Raw genomic sequence first — 13,877 nt, forward strand, 5'->3', positions numbered from 1 at the left:
GACTTATCTTTGTTTGTTTTTATTTCATAGTTTTACAATGTTGTTGCTGACAATTCTTTGAATATCTGTATGCAATGTAGGGTATACAAGCTGCACTAACTGAATTGTGGCCTAAAGCTGGTAGAAGGTACTGCTGCAAACATCTAGTCAAGAACTTCAAGTGAGAATTTCCAGGCTTACTTATGTTCTCATTATTTTGGAAGGCAGTTGGGGCTTACTTTAAAAAGGCAATGGAAGCACTGAAGAAGGCTAATCCATTAGCATTAGTTTGGTTGGAAAAAGTAGGACCCCAGTCAACATGGTCTAAACATGCTTTCAACCCAAATATAAAGTGTGATGTGAACAAGTTAAATTTTGTAGAAAGCTTTACTTTGGGAATTAACAGATGTAGACCTGTTATGACTTTACTTGAAGGTAGCCTGTTAAAAAATAACTTTTTTTTAGATGTTTGAATGCATTCACTTAGGCAATAACATGACCAACTTAACCTGTTATTGCAAGGATCAGAAGACTGACTATGGTCAGACTGGCCGCTAGAAGGGAGCAGTTTGAGAGTTGGAATGATGATATTTGTCCAAATATCACGAAAATATTACAAGTGCTTAGTCATGAGTCAAGGACTTGTAGGTGTTTGAAGGCTGGAGCTGGAGAGTATGAAGTGTTAGATAGAAAGTCTATGTTTCCTGTCAACTTAAATGACAAAACTTGTGCCTGTAATGTGTGGCAGCTTTCTAGATTGCCACGTAAGCATTCCATGAGGGCTATTATACATGGACATGAAGATCCTAAGAAGTATGTGAATGAATGGTACTCCTTGAGAAGGTACAAGCTGATTTATGCCAACACCATAAAATCCATCACAGATGTTGAACAATGGCCTGACAACACCTACCTAGAAATAGCCCCACCCACTATGAAAAGAGGTATTGGTAGGCCTGCAAGAAATAGAAAAAGGGAAAAAGGTGAGCAGGCCAAGGGAAAAAGGTCCAAGACTGTTAAGTGCAGCAAGTGCCAAAATTATGGTCATAACTCTCAGACATGCTAAGGTGGTCTTACTGGGAAAGAAAAGGCATCTATGGCAGCAAGTGAAGAGCACCCTAACAAGAAACAGGCCTCAAAGTCAAAGCCAAAGGGAGTATCTCTGTCCCAGCCTAATCCAATAACAATTCCTTCATCATCCCAGCCTATAAGAAGGTCACCAAGAACAAAGAAGGGTGTCTCTGCCTCTCAGCCTGCTTAGTTGACTTAAATAAAAGGCAACAGTTGTTTTTTGGACATATTTGATATTTTTGATGTTTTTTGGACATATTTGAAAGTTCTGATGTATTTTGTCTAATTAAATGGTGTTAGTAGACATGGCAGTAAGTAAGTTATCATTTTTTAAACAATTTGTTGCTTTGATATCATTTAATAAACAATGTATTGCTGGGTTGCAATTCACTTAAGCTTTTGTTCAACATTTTGCAATTCTATTGGCTTATATTCAATACACTTATGCAATTGACTTATATTATACTGTTCTATTGACTTTTATGCAATTGACTTATATTGTTTAATTTGGACGCAAATAATTTCATAAATTCAGAACCAACTATTTTATTGATAATGGCATAAAAGCCTTTTATAGTACATCATTAACAAACCATGGCATAAAAGCCTTTAATAGTACATGCATTAACAAACCATGGCATAAAAGCCTTTTATAGTACATGCATTAACAAACCATACCAAAAGGGAATGCATACATTCCCACTTAGAAGCAACAAACAACAACACAAAATACAATATCAGCGCCATTTTCACAACAACTTTCATGAAATTGGCCAAATCCTCCACTTTTGTCTTCAAAGAACCAGATGCACCTCCTTCAACCTCGAATTCATCCCCTGCCCTAACTACATCTTCTTCCTTCACCCAAGCAAAATAATTGCAGCCCCTACACTTGAAGAATAGCCTCCGTGGGTTTTTAATGGTTTCAGATACTTTCACAGTAGCGATTTTTGGGGGAGAACAATTGCAAGTCACGAGCTTCACCCACTCAAGCTTGTCGTCCATGGTGATAGCTTTCATTGATACAGAGGATGAACCCGATTTTGCCATAACCCCTAACTTGGAGAAGGAAGAACCCTAGAATTTGGAGAAAGTGATTAATCGAAGAAAAATTGGGGGTTTTATAAATGGGGTAGGGAAAGTAGAACAAAAAGAATGGAGGGAAATAATTTTAAGGGTACATAAGTCAAATCATTGTTATTTAACCATGATTAGTGTTTTGATTAAGCAATACTTAAACACAAGTTACCATTTGATTAATGACATTACTGTTTGATTACCAAAGATAATTAAAAGTTGCATCCTTTACCATTAGGAAAAATAATTAATTTGTGATTACCAGTGAGAATTTTCCTAAAGTGTTTAATTTATTGATATAATGAAAAAACTTGACAATGTGTAATCTCAAAATATAAACTTTTAATAATTTTTACTTTTTGATAATTAAAGATAATTTCAATTGGCTGTAAAAAAAATATAGGTTCCTATAAGGCCCATAACCCAATGTTAACAAATAAAAGTGTCGACCCAACTACTAAAAACAACATGATTTCTATTGATCAAAAGTACATACTCAACCTCACTTTGCTGAATTTGGGTCATTGATCGGTTTTGGCCATTTGGGTCAAGTTATTTTTAATTTTAGTCATGTTACATTTTGTGCACATGTTAATCAAATTCTAGATCAGGTCACATCATGTTAGGTTGGCCAGTTTTGAGTCTACTCTATTTTTAACACCTCTACTAAATATGGGGGATAATATTTTGCTGTGTCTAGCATTTGTCGATCTTTCGTAAATGGAGCTTGTACAAAACACATATCCAAACAATAAATTTTAAAATATTTGGTAAAAAAAAAATAAGCAGACTAATAGCTTGTCTCATCTTGTTTATACTAAATACTGAAAATAATATCCATGTACGACTCATGGTCCACTGGTATTTCTATTTATTCGATCATGTGCCGTGTTGAGAAAATTTTGTGTCAACGAAGCCCATTCCCTTGCCCATTTTTAACTACAATCGCCAACTACCTCTATTATGTTGCTTTCCTTCACAGGTTTATTATATATACTTGACCTGATCAACATTGGCCCATTTTGTTGGACAGGCCCGATTTTGGGCAGGCCACAACCATGAAAATTCAGCCCAAAGTCAAGTCGCGCCTTTTGAGGCGGGCCTTGGACATGCGTTGTACACTTTTTTTGGTTGTTTATTTTGGCACGGCTCGAAATGGCCTGAAGAGCCCACTTGACCCGGTCTAAATGTACGGGTTGGGAAAGCATTTTGGCCCTTACTAGCCTGACTTGATTGGCTGATTTTTTAGGCTTAGGCCTGCCCCGACCAACCTAATGATCATCTAATTTATACCTATCCCAAAGTCATATGCCTAATGATCCACTATAATTAATTAGCTAGGCTAATTGTAATCTATCATGCAATTATCTATCTATTATATGTGTGTGTGTGTGCGCGCGCGTGTGTGTGCGTGTGAATAACTTACAGCCTTTAGATCACTCAAGATCCAACACTCCACATCTACTCCTGTCAAAGTAATGGAACTATTGTAAATTAAAGAATTTTCTAAGTTGTATATAACAAATTTTATAAAAATCGTTCTTGCTCTTTCTCTCTCTAAAATTGGTGCACCTAATATTCTCTCTCTGACATTTTCTCCCCAAAAATGTCGACCTAATTCCTTAAAATTTCTACTTCAATTCCTATACATTTTGTATTTTATTATTCTAACTACTGATTTCAACCTCCCACAATCAAATGTTTTACGATCTCCCACATTCGGATTAAAGAACAAAAACCCTAGATTTATTGAATTTCAAAATAGTTTCTGATGTAGATGTAATTGGTTAAACAAAAGTTCCAGTTCTTACATGTAAGTAGTAATTTAAGAGTTTTTATTATTTTCTTAAAAAATTTGTTGATTTTCGACGATTTTCATTTTATTTTTTTGTAGCACATCCGAGTCACAATGCAAGGACCAAACACCTTTGCAACTTATTCTTCCTACAGATCGATAAGAACAATTATTTTTTTGTAATTAAATTGCTAATTTTTGGTAGTTTTAGAGTTAGTCATATTCTATGTTATAGTGGAATCAATATGCTAGCTAATTTGGAGTTGTGTATGTTTTTTCTTCTCTAATGTTCTCTGTTTCATTTAGAGATTTAAAGATTTCAATTGTCTATTGTAGGTTACTAACAAAAATACAGATGAATTGGTACATTTAGCTAAAGAATTGCAGGTAAGTTGTATTAAGTCTTTGGCCCTCTTTTTTTGTACGCTAATTCATAGTATATATGAATCAGGGATAACCAACTATGTAAATTGGTTTTGAGGGTGTCATGAGAAATATAAAATGACTTGAGCATATACATTATGGCAGACTAAAGGAAGTTAAACTTTTGAATTCTTTTGTCTGATGTCTTAGTTACTCCGTAAATATATTGCATAAATAACCTGCCTATATGAAATTTTTTTGTTTTTTTTATGGAATTTGTTTTTTCAATTTTGCTCATTATAGTGTCATTAATCGACTATTTTTTCTCATTTGATGTTTCTTGTCATCGTTGTGGATACTTAAGTCCGTTTCATGCTTACTGGGCCACTAGAAATTATTTTAAGTAGTTTAGGTTCCTATGATTCTCTAATGACAATAACAACAATCAATTATTAGTTGAATGGTGTTGGAGTAATAGAGTATAGTAACTTTCAGTTTTATTCAATATTATTTCAGTTTCTCTACATCCTTTAAAATGTCTAATTTGCAAGCAGTAGCATGTACGTACTTCGTATTTTTTGCTGTTATTCATTACGAATTTCAGACTTTAGACTTGTATGACAATGACAACAGTTATGCAAGAACATATTGAGTTATTTCATTGCATTTTTCGATTATCTATTATACATCTCATCTTTCATCAATCTTTTTTGCTCTTGACAGCTCCTATTATCTAATTTGCATAGCTTAGTGGAAGAAACTTAGAGCTATTTATTTGACAAATGAGCAACTTACTATTTGCTCATTTGACACATGAGCAACTAAGTTTTTGCTCATTTGTTAAATTAACAACTAAGTATTTGCTCATTTGACAAATGAGCAACTAACTATTTGCTCATTTTCTAAATGAGCAAAAAATTGATTGCTCATTTCATTTGACTAATGAGAAAATAAGTTTTTGCTCATTTGTTAAATTTTCTTGTTGCTTTATTTTTTCAATTTTATTTCTTACAGGTGATAATCATACAGAAACTTTGTGTGAAGTACACCCTATCAATAATTTCAAGTGAAGCATACACAATTCAGTCCCTTAAAGAAATTCCTCATAAGAAGAAAAAGTAGAAGAAAGTTTCTGATAAGGCTGAAGAAGAAAAGGCTGAAGGAGCAAAGAAGAAAAAGCTGAAGAAAGCTACTTGTTAGTGAAACCTCAGTATTTTACTTGATAGTGTTGATTTGGTTTTCTAGGTTTAAGGAAGTAGGGAAAGAATGATTTTATCAACCTGTAAGTAGTTTAGTAGTGTTGATTTGACTAGAAATTAGATACTTAGTTTGAATCAAAATTGAATCTTTATTAGTTTTTGAATGATGTAAATAGTTAATTTAGCAAGAGGCTACCCTTTTGATCATGGTGACTGTTGTGGTGGTTATATTTGAATCGAAATTGGATCTTTTTTTAGTTTTTACTTGAGATACTTTGTCATTTATACATAGTATTTGCTCATTTGACAAATGAACAACTAACCATTTGCTCATTTGCTAAATGAGCAAAAAATTGATTGCTCATTTGCCAAAGGAAATTTTGACTTTTACCACAAAAAAATTTTGAAAAAATGTTTTTTACCACCAAATCTTCTAAAAGTTTTATTATACCACCAAGTAAAAAAATAAAGTTGTTTTTTACCACCAATAGCTAAGTCCGGTGACTAAAAAATAGGGTGGGTCCCACTATTCTCCGTTTCCCTCTAAATTTATTGCTACCCACCCCGATTTCTTACTCCTATTCAATTACCCTAACCTACCCAATTCATTTCCCATACTTTCTCACCTTCCTCTCATTTACTTCTCTGAATTTGACTCTTCTTCTCTTTTTTTTCATTCAAATTTTTTTTCCCTTTGAATTTTTATATCAACTGTTGTGTTAAAGGAAGACCTGGCACCACAGCAACCAAACAACTCAGCTTGAATTCTTCAGTTACAGCAAGGGGGGACCTAAAGGTTACGACTTTTTCGACTTTAGTGGACAAAGATTCGCGAATCTGACAAGCAAAGGTACTTTTCGCATCTTTACTGTACTTAGTGTGGGTAATTGATGTTTTGTTTTGGATTTTTTAGGTTAATTTGGGGATTAGTGGAAAATATAGTATAAAACCCCAAATTCGTGAATCTGTGGCAAGTGCACATGTTATACTGCTTCTTTGTTGTTGAATTGAATAATTAAAAACTATTGTTGGTATTTGGAATTGGATATGATTTGATTTGTTTATTGTTAATTGCTAAAATTTTAAATTTTAATTAAGGAAATGTCCTTGATTGTTGTATGAATTTCGGACTGATTTGAGATATAGGTTTGCTTGTTTATTTGTTGTGTTACAGAATGGACAAAGTGCATATTAAATTTACATTGGGTGGTGGCTTTATACCGTCTTTATTTGGTAAAAAAAAAAAAAAAAAAAAAAAAAAAAAAAAAAAAAAAAAAAAAGAGGTTATTAAGTTGGGATGGGGGATGGGTATACTGGACCAAAAATGTTAGTGTGTCAAAGATTGATGTTCAGTTTATAAGGGAAGCTGTTGTTCATGGTTTTGTGTATGTTAATATTGTGCCCCCAACTCAGTTTAATTGTTGGTATAGACAGAAGGGGAGGACATTTACAACTGGTAAAAGGGAGTTGGTGAATAGTGAGGAGATAAAAGGCTTGTTAGAAACAGTGAGTAAGGAGGGGGTTATTGAGGTGTTTGTGACAACTAGTCAACCTATCCAGGTCACTGCTAACACACCTTTTAAGATATTAGATGGGAATGCATTTACTGCAGAGGAAAGGAAAAAACACAAAAGAGATCCATATGTACCCAGATTCAATTCCAAGCTAAATACTTCCACCCCAAAACCAAAGAACCCTACTGAACAACCACTTAGGAGAAGCCCTAGGTTATGCAGTAAAGGTAAGGAGAAGACTGATTTGAGTGATGCAATTCCAAACAAATTGAGTGCAAAAGATAAGGGGAAGGGAAAGCTAATTGAGGAGAAGGGGGAAGAGAGAGAGAATAGTAAACCGAGTAGGGAGTTGTTTAAGGATGATGAATGGGAGTTTAATTTATCAGATCTATCTGACAGTGATCTTAGTGATCTTGACATAGAGTGGAGTGAAGGGGAAGAAGACTACTATGATGATGTTGATGATGAGGAGTAGATGAGACAGAACACAGAGGTCCTAAATACTGAAGTAAATGGGAGTTTGGATTTGAAGGAGGGTGTTCAGAGTAAGGCAATTGCTCCAAAAGGTGATGTGATAAGGATTTTGAGGGAGATTGATGTGACTGTCCAAGAGGAGGAAGAAGAGGATTCTGATGAGCTCAGAAGTGACAATGGTGATTCTGATGTGGATGAGGACTTAGGTCCATGGTTCAATGGTGAAACTAACTTCAGCAGGCCCATCCACTTACTGAGAGGGCAGAGGTTCGGTAGTGTGTATGTGCTTAGGGAAGCATTGAGAGTGCATGCAATAGAAAATAGGTATGAATATTATTTTCTTCATAATGACACAAAGAGGTTGAGTATTTATTGTAAGAGGAGGTGTAACTGTGTGTACAACAAGAAGAGTTGTAGAATGCCTAAGTGTTAGTGTAGGAAGACTGTGAAGTATCCTTTTAAGGTGTATGCTGCAAAATTGGTTAAGTCTGAAACTTGGCAGATTAAGACAGTCAAATTGAAGCATCTTTGTATGAGAACAAAGATGAATAAGAAAGTCACAGCTGAGTTCTTAGCAGAAAGGTACTTGGAAGAGTTTAGGAGCAATCCAACATGGAAGGTTAAACAAATTCAGGAAAGAGCATTGACTGACCTTGAATTAAGGTGAGTTACTTTAAGGCTTAGTTGGCTAGGTGTATAGCCAAGCTCATCATTTTTGGTTCAGCAGTTCAGCAATATGCTATGGTCTGGGACTATGGGAAGGCCCTTGTTGTCCATAATCCTGGTACTGGCTGTATGGTTGTGGTTGATGGGAATGATGGACCTGAACCTCCCCTTTTTTTAAGGATGTATGTATGTCTTTCTCCACTAAGAGATGGGTTTGTGGCTGGATGCAAACCTATATAGGTGTAGATGGCTGCCATCTTAAGGGTGCTTACCCTAGACAGATATTGGTGGTTGTTGCAAAGGATGGGAATAACAATATCTTTCCCATAGCATGGGCTACTGTTGAATGTGAGAGTAAAGAGACATAAGGATGGTTTTTAGAGAATTTTCTAAAGAACATAGGAGGTGATGAGGAAGGTGAAGGCTTGACATTGATGTCTGACAAACAAAAAGTATGTTCTCTTCCATTTCCCTTCTCCTATCTTAAGTATGTAGTTCAGTCATTTCTCTTTTCCTATTTTAAGCATATTATTGATGTGATTACAGGGTCTTTTAGAAGCATTTGAGAGTGTGGTCCCTAAAGCTGAGACCAGATACCGTGTTAGACACATTTAGTCTAACTTCAAACTTCAGTTCCAAGGGTCTCTGTTCAAAGAATTATTTTGGAATGCTACAAGGGCTTGCACTCTGGTAAGTTAGATTCAGCTTTCGACTTCTGTCATAAATTGCTAGTCTGTGTCCCCTTGTGTTTTCTGTCTTAAATTTACTTGTTGTATGCATTTTGGTCAGACTGATTTTGAAGTAGCTATGGAATCAATTAACTTTTTTATCTGAAGATGCATATGACTACCTAGCAAACATTCCCCCCCAACATTGGTCCAGACATGCTTTCTCCCCTACTTGCAAATCCAACATGATGTTAAACAACTTCTGTGAAACTTTTAATTCTGTGATAAGGGATGCTAGGGATAAGCCAATTCTAAGTCAAATGGAATGGCTTAGAAGATACATGATGAAAAGAACCAATGATTGATAAGTGATATTTATGTCACTCGTAGGGGTAGTATTTAGGTTATTTTCGTGTTTATTTTTCCCTTATTTTCCTTTTATTCTCTTGTTTTCTCTTTAATAAAGTTTCTAGTTTATTTTGGTAATTTTGGAGTGTTTTAGTTTATTTTCTTTATTTTATAAGTTTTAGTCTATTTTCCTATTTTATTTTATTTATTTCTATTTTATTTATTTTATTTTATTTGTCTTGGTTTTATTTTTATTTCGTCGTTTATTTATTTTCATTTTATTTTATTTCCATTTTATTTATTTTATTTTTCTTTATTTATCCTAATTCCTTCCTTCGGTTTTGTGTGTAGGGGTTCGGGATTCATGTCAAGCGAGTTCGGGGTCCAATTTGAGTCAAACGCCAAATGCCCGTTTCACAAGCAATCAAACGCCAAATGCCCGTTTCACAAGCATGCTGCCCCTTATCCGTCACCACACCCTACCTTATCCTCCACCACAAGCCCACGCAACCACACTATCCCTCACCTTCCCCTGCTGCTCACCACCACATACCACCAGCCACAACACAAACAACACCAACAGCAACCCCTGCTCCACAACTCACCTTCCCCTGCTGCCCACCACATACCACCAGCCACAACACAAACAACACCACGCAACACCACCAGTTCCACCACACTGCCCTGCTCCTTGCTTCACCCCACGCAGCACCACTCACCACCAATCCCCGCAATCACACACACAACATACATCACAGCCACCGCAATCCCAAACGCTCACTCCCCTGCTTCTCCACCGCAACCAACCACCAATAATCGCAGCCTTCCAAACCACCACCAATTCGCATCTCCAACCAAACAGCCGCGCCACCATTCTCACTCGCGCAACCCCACAACAACCACGCACACACCAGCAGCCCGCACCTCTTCCCTGCAATTATAGCAGCTCCGACCTCTCCACTGAACCACCGTCAGCCACCTCCAATCAGAGCAGCCCGCATCTGCAATTCGCCCCTCAATTTCGACTCAATTCGCAATACCCTTCAGAGCGGACGCTCACTCAACCGAAGCGGCCGCTCCATTTCACTCAATTTCACCAATTTGAGGCAGAAGCTCAGAGCGGACGCTCCAATGGGTATGAGCGACCGCTCCATCTTTATCGAGCTTAATTGTACGGATTAATGAGCTTCAACGGTCATGATTGCTTCGACTAATCCAAGGGCCACGATTGAAGGCGATCGATGGTGATGATTTGAAGGTTCATGCTTGAATGGTGAGGATGAGAATTCAGAGCAGCCAAGAAGACGAAGAAGGAGGTTTGGGGGTCTGATGTATTGGGGGATTTTGGGGTATTCATGAGTATTTTCTTTTCTTTTTATTTTTATTTTCCTTTTTCCTTTTCCTTTTCTATTTTCCTTTCCTTTTTCTTTTGTTTATTATTTTTATTTTATTTTCTATTTTTATTTCTCTTTTCTTTTATTTTCTTAGCTTAGTATTTATACCCATTTTCTAGGGTAATTAGAGAATTGATCATCACCCCATAATATTATTCTACTCTCTAATTAGTTTTTAGGAGAGCTTCTCTCTCTAGGTTTAGCTTAGGGTTAGGGTAGTTTAGAGAGAGAAAGTGAGGGTTTCACCATTGTTGAGCTTGGATTTTGAAGAAGAAGATTGATCATCTTGTTTGTAGACTTTCATTTTCAATCAATGAGAATCTCTAACTCTCTCTCCTCTATTTTTATTGCTTTATTTTTATTATTATTTTAGTTGTTGGTATTACTTGTTAATCATGTTGATTCTTGGTTATTTGTTAATTAATCTCGTTATTATCATGATTAGTGAGTAATTTCCCCATTGAGGGGATGGTTGTGGTGTAGTTGGATCTTGAGCATGTTCTAGGTTTAGAGTTGATTTATTTGTGATTAAAGTCTTTATATGCTTGATATTCTTTAATCTACTTGCAAAATGCATGTTGTTAGTTGATTAAAGGTGAAGCTTTGCTAACAAGGAACGGAAGTTGACTTAGTTAAGGTTCATTAGTATCGATTGTTATTTAATAGTACCTCCTAGTATATGGTTCTAATGTGGAAACATAGAGGCTATGTTAGGAGAAGCCAATTGACCCCGGAAGGCGGCTAGATTGGATCTTTTATTTCGATATTTGAGCATGTTTAGTTCATAATTAATTCAACTTCTATGCTTTTGTTTATGTTCAAGTGAATGCTATACCTAAACCATTTCCCTTAATGTTTTATCTCTAGTTTTAGTTTGTTTAGACCTTTAGTTTACCTTCCCTTATTCCGGACTAGCTTAATTGTTGATAGCATTTGGTAGTGTTTAATCGTTCTCTGTGGTTCGACCCCTATGCTTGCCTTATACTCGTATTAGGTTTGTTTAGGTTGTATAAATTGTATTTGATCTAGGTGTAGTCGTTTGACGACGCGATTATTCCCTTGTCAAATTGGCGCCGTTGCCGGGGAACGGCTTCCATTACCGTTGTGTTATCTTATTGAGACTAGTCCATTGTATATATTTTTCCTTTGATTTATTTTTGTTCTCTTTGTTTTGTTTTTGTTGTTGAAAAATGTCTTGTATTTCTATTCCTCAATTTGATAATGAACCGTTTTGGGTGTATTTTAATAGACTTGAGGATTTCTTGGATGGTGTTAAGGGTTTTACCAAGGGTGATTATTGTGAAATCATTAATTTGGGATTAAATGGGCATTTTAGAGGAGTGGTTGATAATATGTTAAATGGTGATCTTGAAACTATGTCTTCGGATGAAGCTTGGGATTTCTATTCATGGTTAGCTAGGGATAATTATGATTGGGAGAGGGCCAATCATGAGACTTATGTTCGGGATTCTCATGCTTTTAATGTTGATGCTAATTGTCATGATTTGTCTAATATGAATTCCCATGATGTGCTTGATGCTCCCCATAGTGACCATGTAATGCATGATTTCAACTCCCCTCCCTCTATACCTCAATGTAATGAGGTACATTCTAATGATGATGAAGTGCATGTTCTTTCTCATATTGCATCCGATTTTTGCATGAATTCTAAAGGTGTGTCCCATAGTTCCCTAGATGATTCCATTGAGCAAGCTTTTGACTCGTCTATCCACGATGATTTGGACTCATTTGAGATTATGGCCCAAATATTTCTTGCATTTCAAACGAAAGCCCATAACCTTTTGAGTGAGTTCATTGATAATGCTTCATTAGAAAGAGATGAGTTTGAGAGGAATTTGCCCCCATTCACTCTTGGATTTGAGATGGTAGAAATTGAGAAATGTATGGGAGATGTTGTTCAAGATGATAAAGAGGAGGTTGAGGTTGAATCATTTGGAGTTTTTGAGCTTGAGGGAGATGTAGATCGTGAGGGTTCTTCATTTGAGGATTCCACGATTGATTTCCATGCCCTCATTAGTGATGTGAGACCTTGTGGTGAGGGAGTAGCTACCCCTTTTCCCCTTTCTCATACACCTTTCTCCCAAAGGTTTAACCATATCCCCTACTATCCTATGTTCCTCCCTTCTTTTCTCAAAGAACCGCTTAGGAATCCTCTTCCTATCCATGCTTCCGAAGCCCCCAACTCTTTTGTTGTTGATGAGGAAAAGAGTTATAATGCCAACCAAAAAGACTTTTGTGAGGAGGGTTTGCCTCCCTATCCTTCTTTTTCTTTTTATTTTATTGATTTTTCTTTTGATTCTTTTACTTTTTCTTTTCCCCCTTCTCTCAAGCATAAAGTCTCCTTGTACTTTATGTTTCCTTATCATATGAGCATCGTGTATGCTCTATTTCTTGATATGTTTGCCGGTGCATATGACAAGCTTTTGCGTTCTTTGTCGGGTTATTTACTAGATTAGTCATGCTTGGACGTTAAACAAGCCTTTGCGGGAAGTAACCCGTGTTTTATTGCTTTCATTTTCTTTTGTTTTTAGATTAGATTTTCTCTCATGGACGTGTTTGTGTTCCTTGCTAGGTACACAACTTGATATACTCTTGCGCATTGGTGATGATCAAGAATCAAGGAAATGTGCCTCAACTTACCTATCATGTGGAATTCAAGCCTTATTTGTAGAGAGTGTGGCTCATATGAGGTTATTTCGGTTTTTTTTTTGTGTGATTTTGCATTTATCCCATATCCGGTAATATCCTTATTTTCCCTCTCTCTCTTACTTATTGTGACTTGAAGATCATGTGTTGGTAATGTTGGATTAATTTGTCCTTGTTTTCCCCTCCTTGGTTTCATTGTTTATGATTTGAGAGCTTGGTTTCATTCAAGCTTGGGGGAGGGTATTCTATCATGTTTGGTGGGATGTTGATTCATTTATGCCATGCACGTGAGTTTATGCATTTCCATGTTTTTCATGCTTTTGGAAAATCCAAAAATATTTTTGTTTACTTCAAGGCAAGTTTAGCAAAATGTGCTTTGTTTGTACTTATTTTGGACATTATATCTTTTGGATTTGTTTACTCTTGAATGCCTTTCTTCCTAAGTGGTTAATGTGTGCACGGTTTGAGAGTGTCATTGGTTGACTCTAGGATATTACATGCTAAGGTAGCCGGGTTAAGAACTTTTAGGGCGCCATGAAGCCTTAGTTCACGGGTATGTGGTAAGATGGTGTTGCTCTCTATAGTGGATTTGGCACCCTTGGTTGGTATTTGCTTAGTTATAATCCCGTGTGAGGTAACATTGTTCTAGCCTTCATCACTTT

At 36.2% G+C, this 13,877-nt stretch overlaps 1 protein-coding gene across 1 annotated transcript; it reads left to right on the forward strand.

Moving 5' to 3' along the window:
• The first annotated feature begins 517 nt into the window (after nucleotides 1-517).
• Nucleotides 518-1,045, forward strand: LOC145565037 (uncharacterized). Its single transcript, XM_081625151.1, has one exon. It carries the CDS (start codon nucleotides 518-520, stop codon nucleotides 1,043-1,045), a length of 528 nt encoding a protein of 175 aa, XP_081481277.1.
• Nucleotides 1,046-13,877: the final 12,832 nt, after the last annotated feature.

This window comes from Chenopodium album, chromosome 10, assembly GCF_948465745.1.
Source record: "Chenopodium album chromosome 10, dcCheAlbu1.1, whole genome shotgun sequence".
NCBI classification, from domain to species: domain Eukaryota; kingdom Viridiplantae; phylum Streptophyta; class Magnoliopsida; order Caryophyllales; family Amaranthaceae; genus Chenopodium; species Chenopodium album.

What these genes read in the sequence shown, in the direction of transcription:
- LOC145565037 (XM_081625151.1), top strand. Translation starts at nt 518, where the DNA reads ATGGTCAGACTGGCCGCTAGAAGGGAGCAGTTTGAGAGTTGGAATGAT.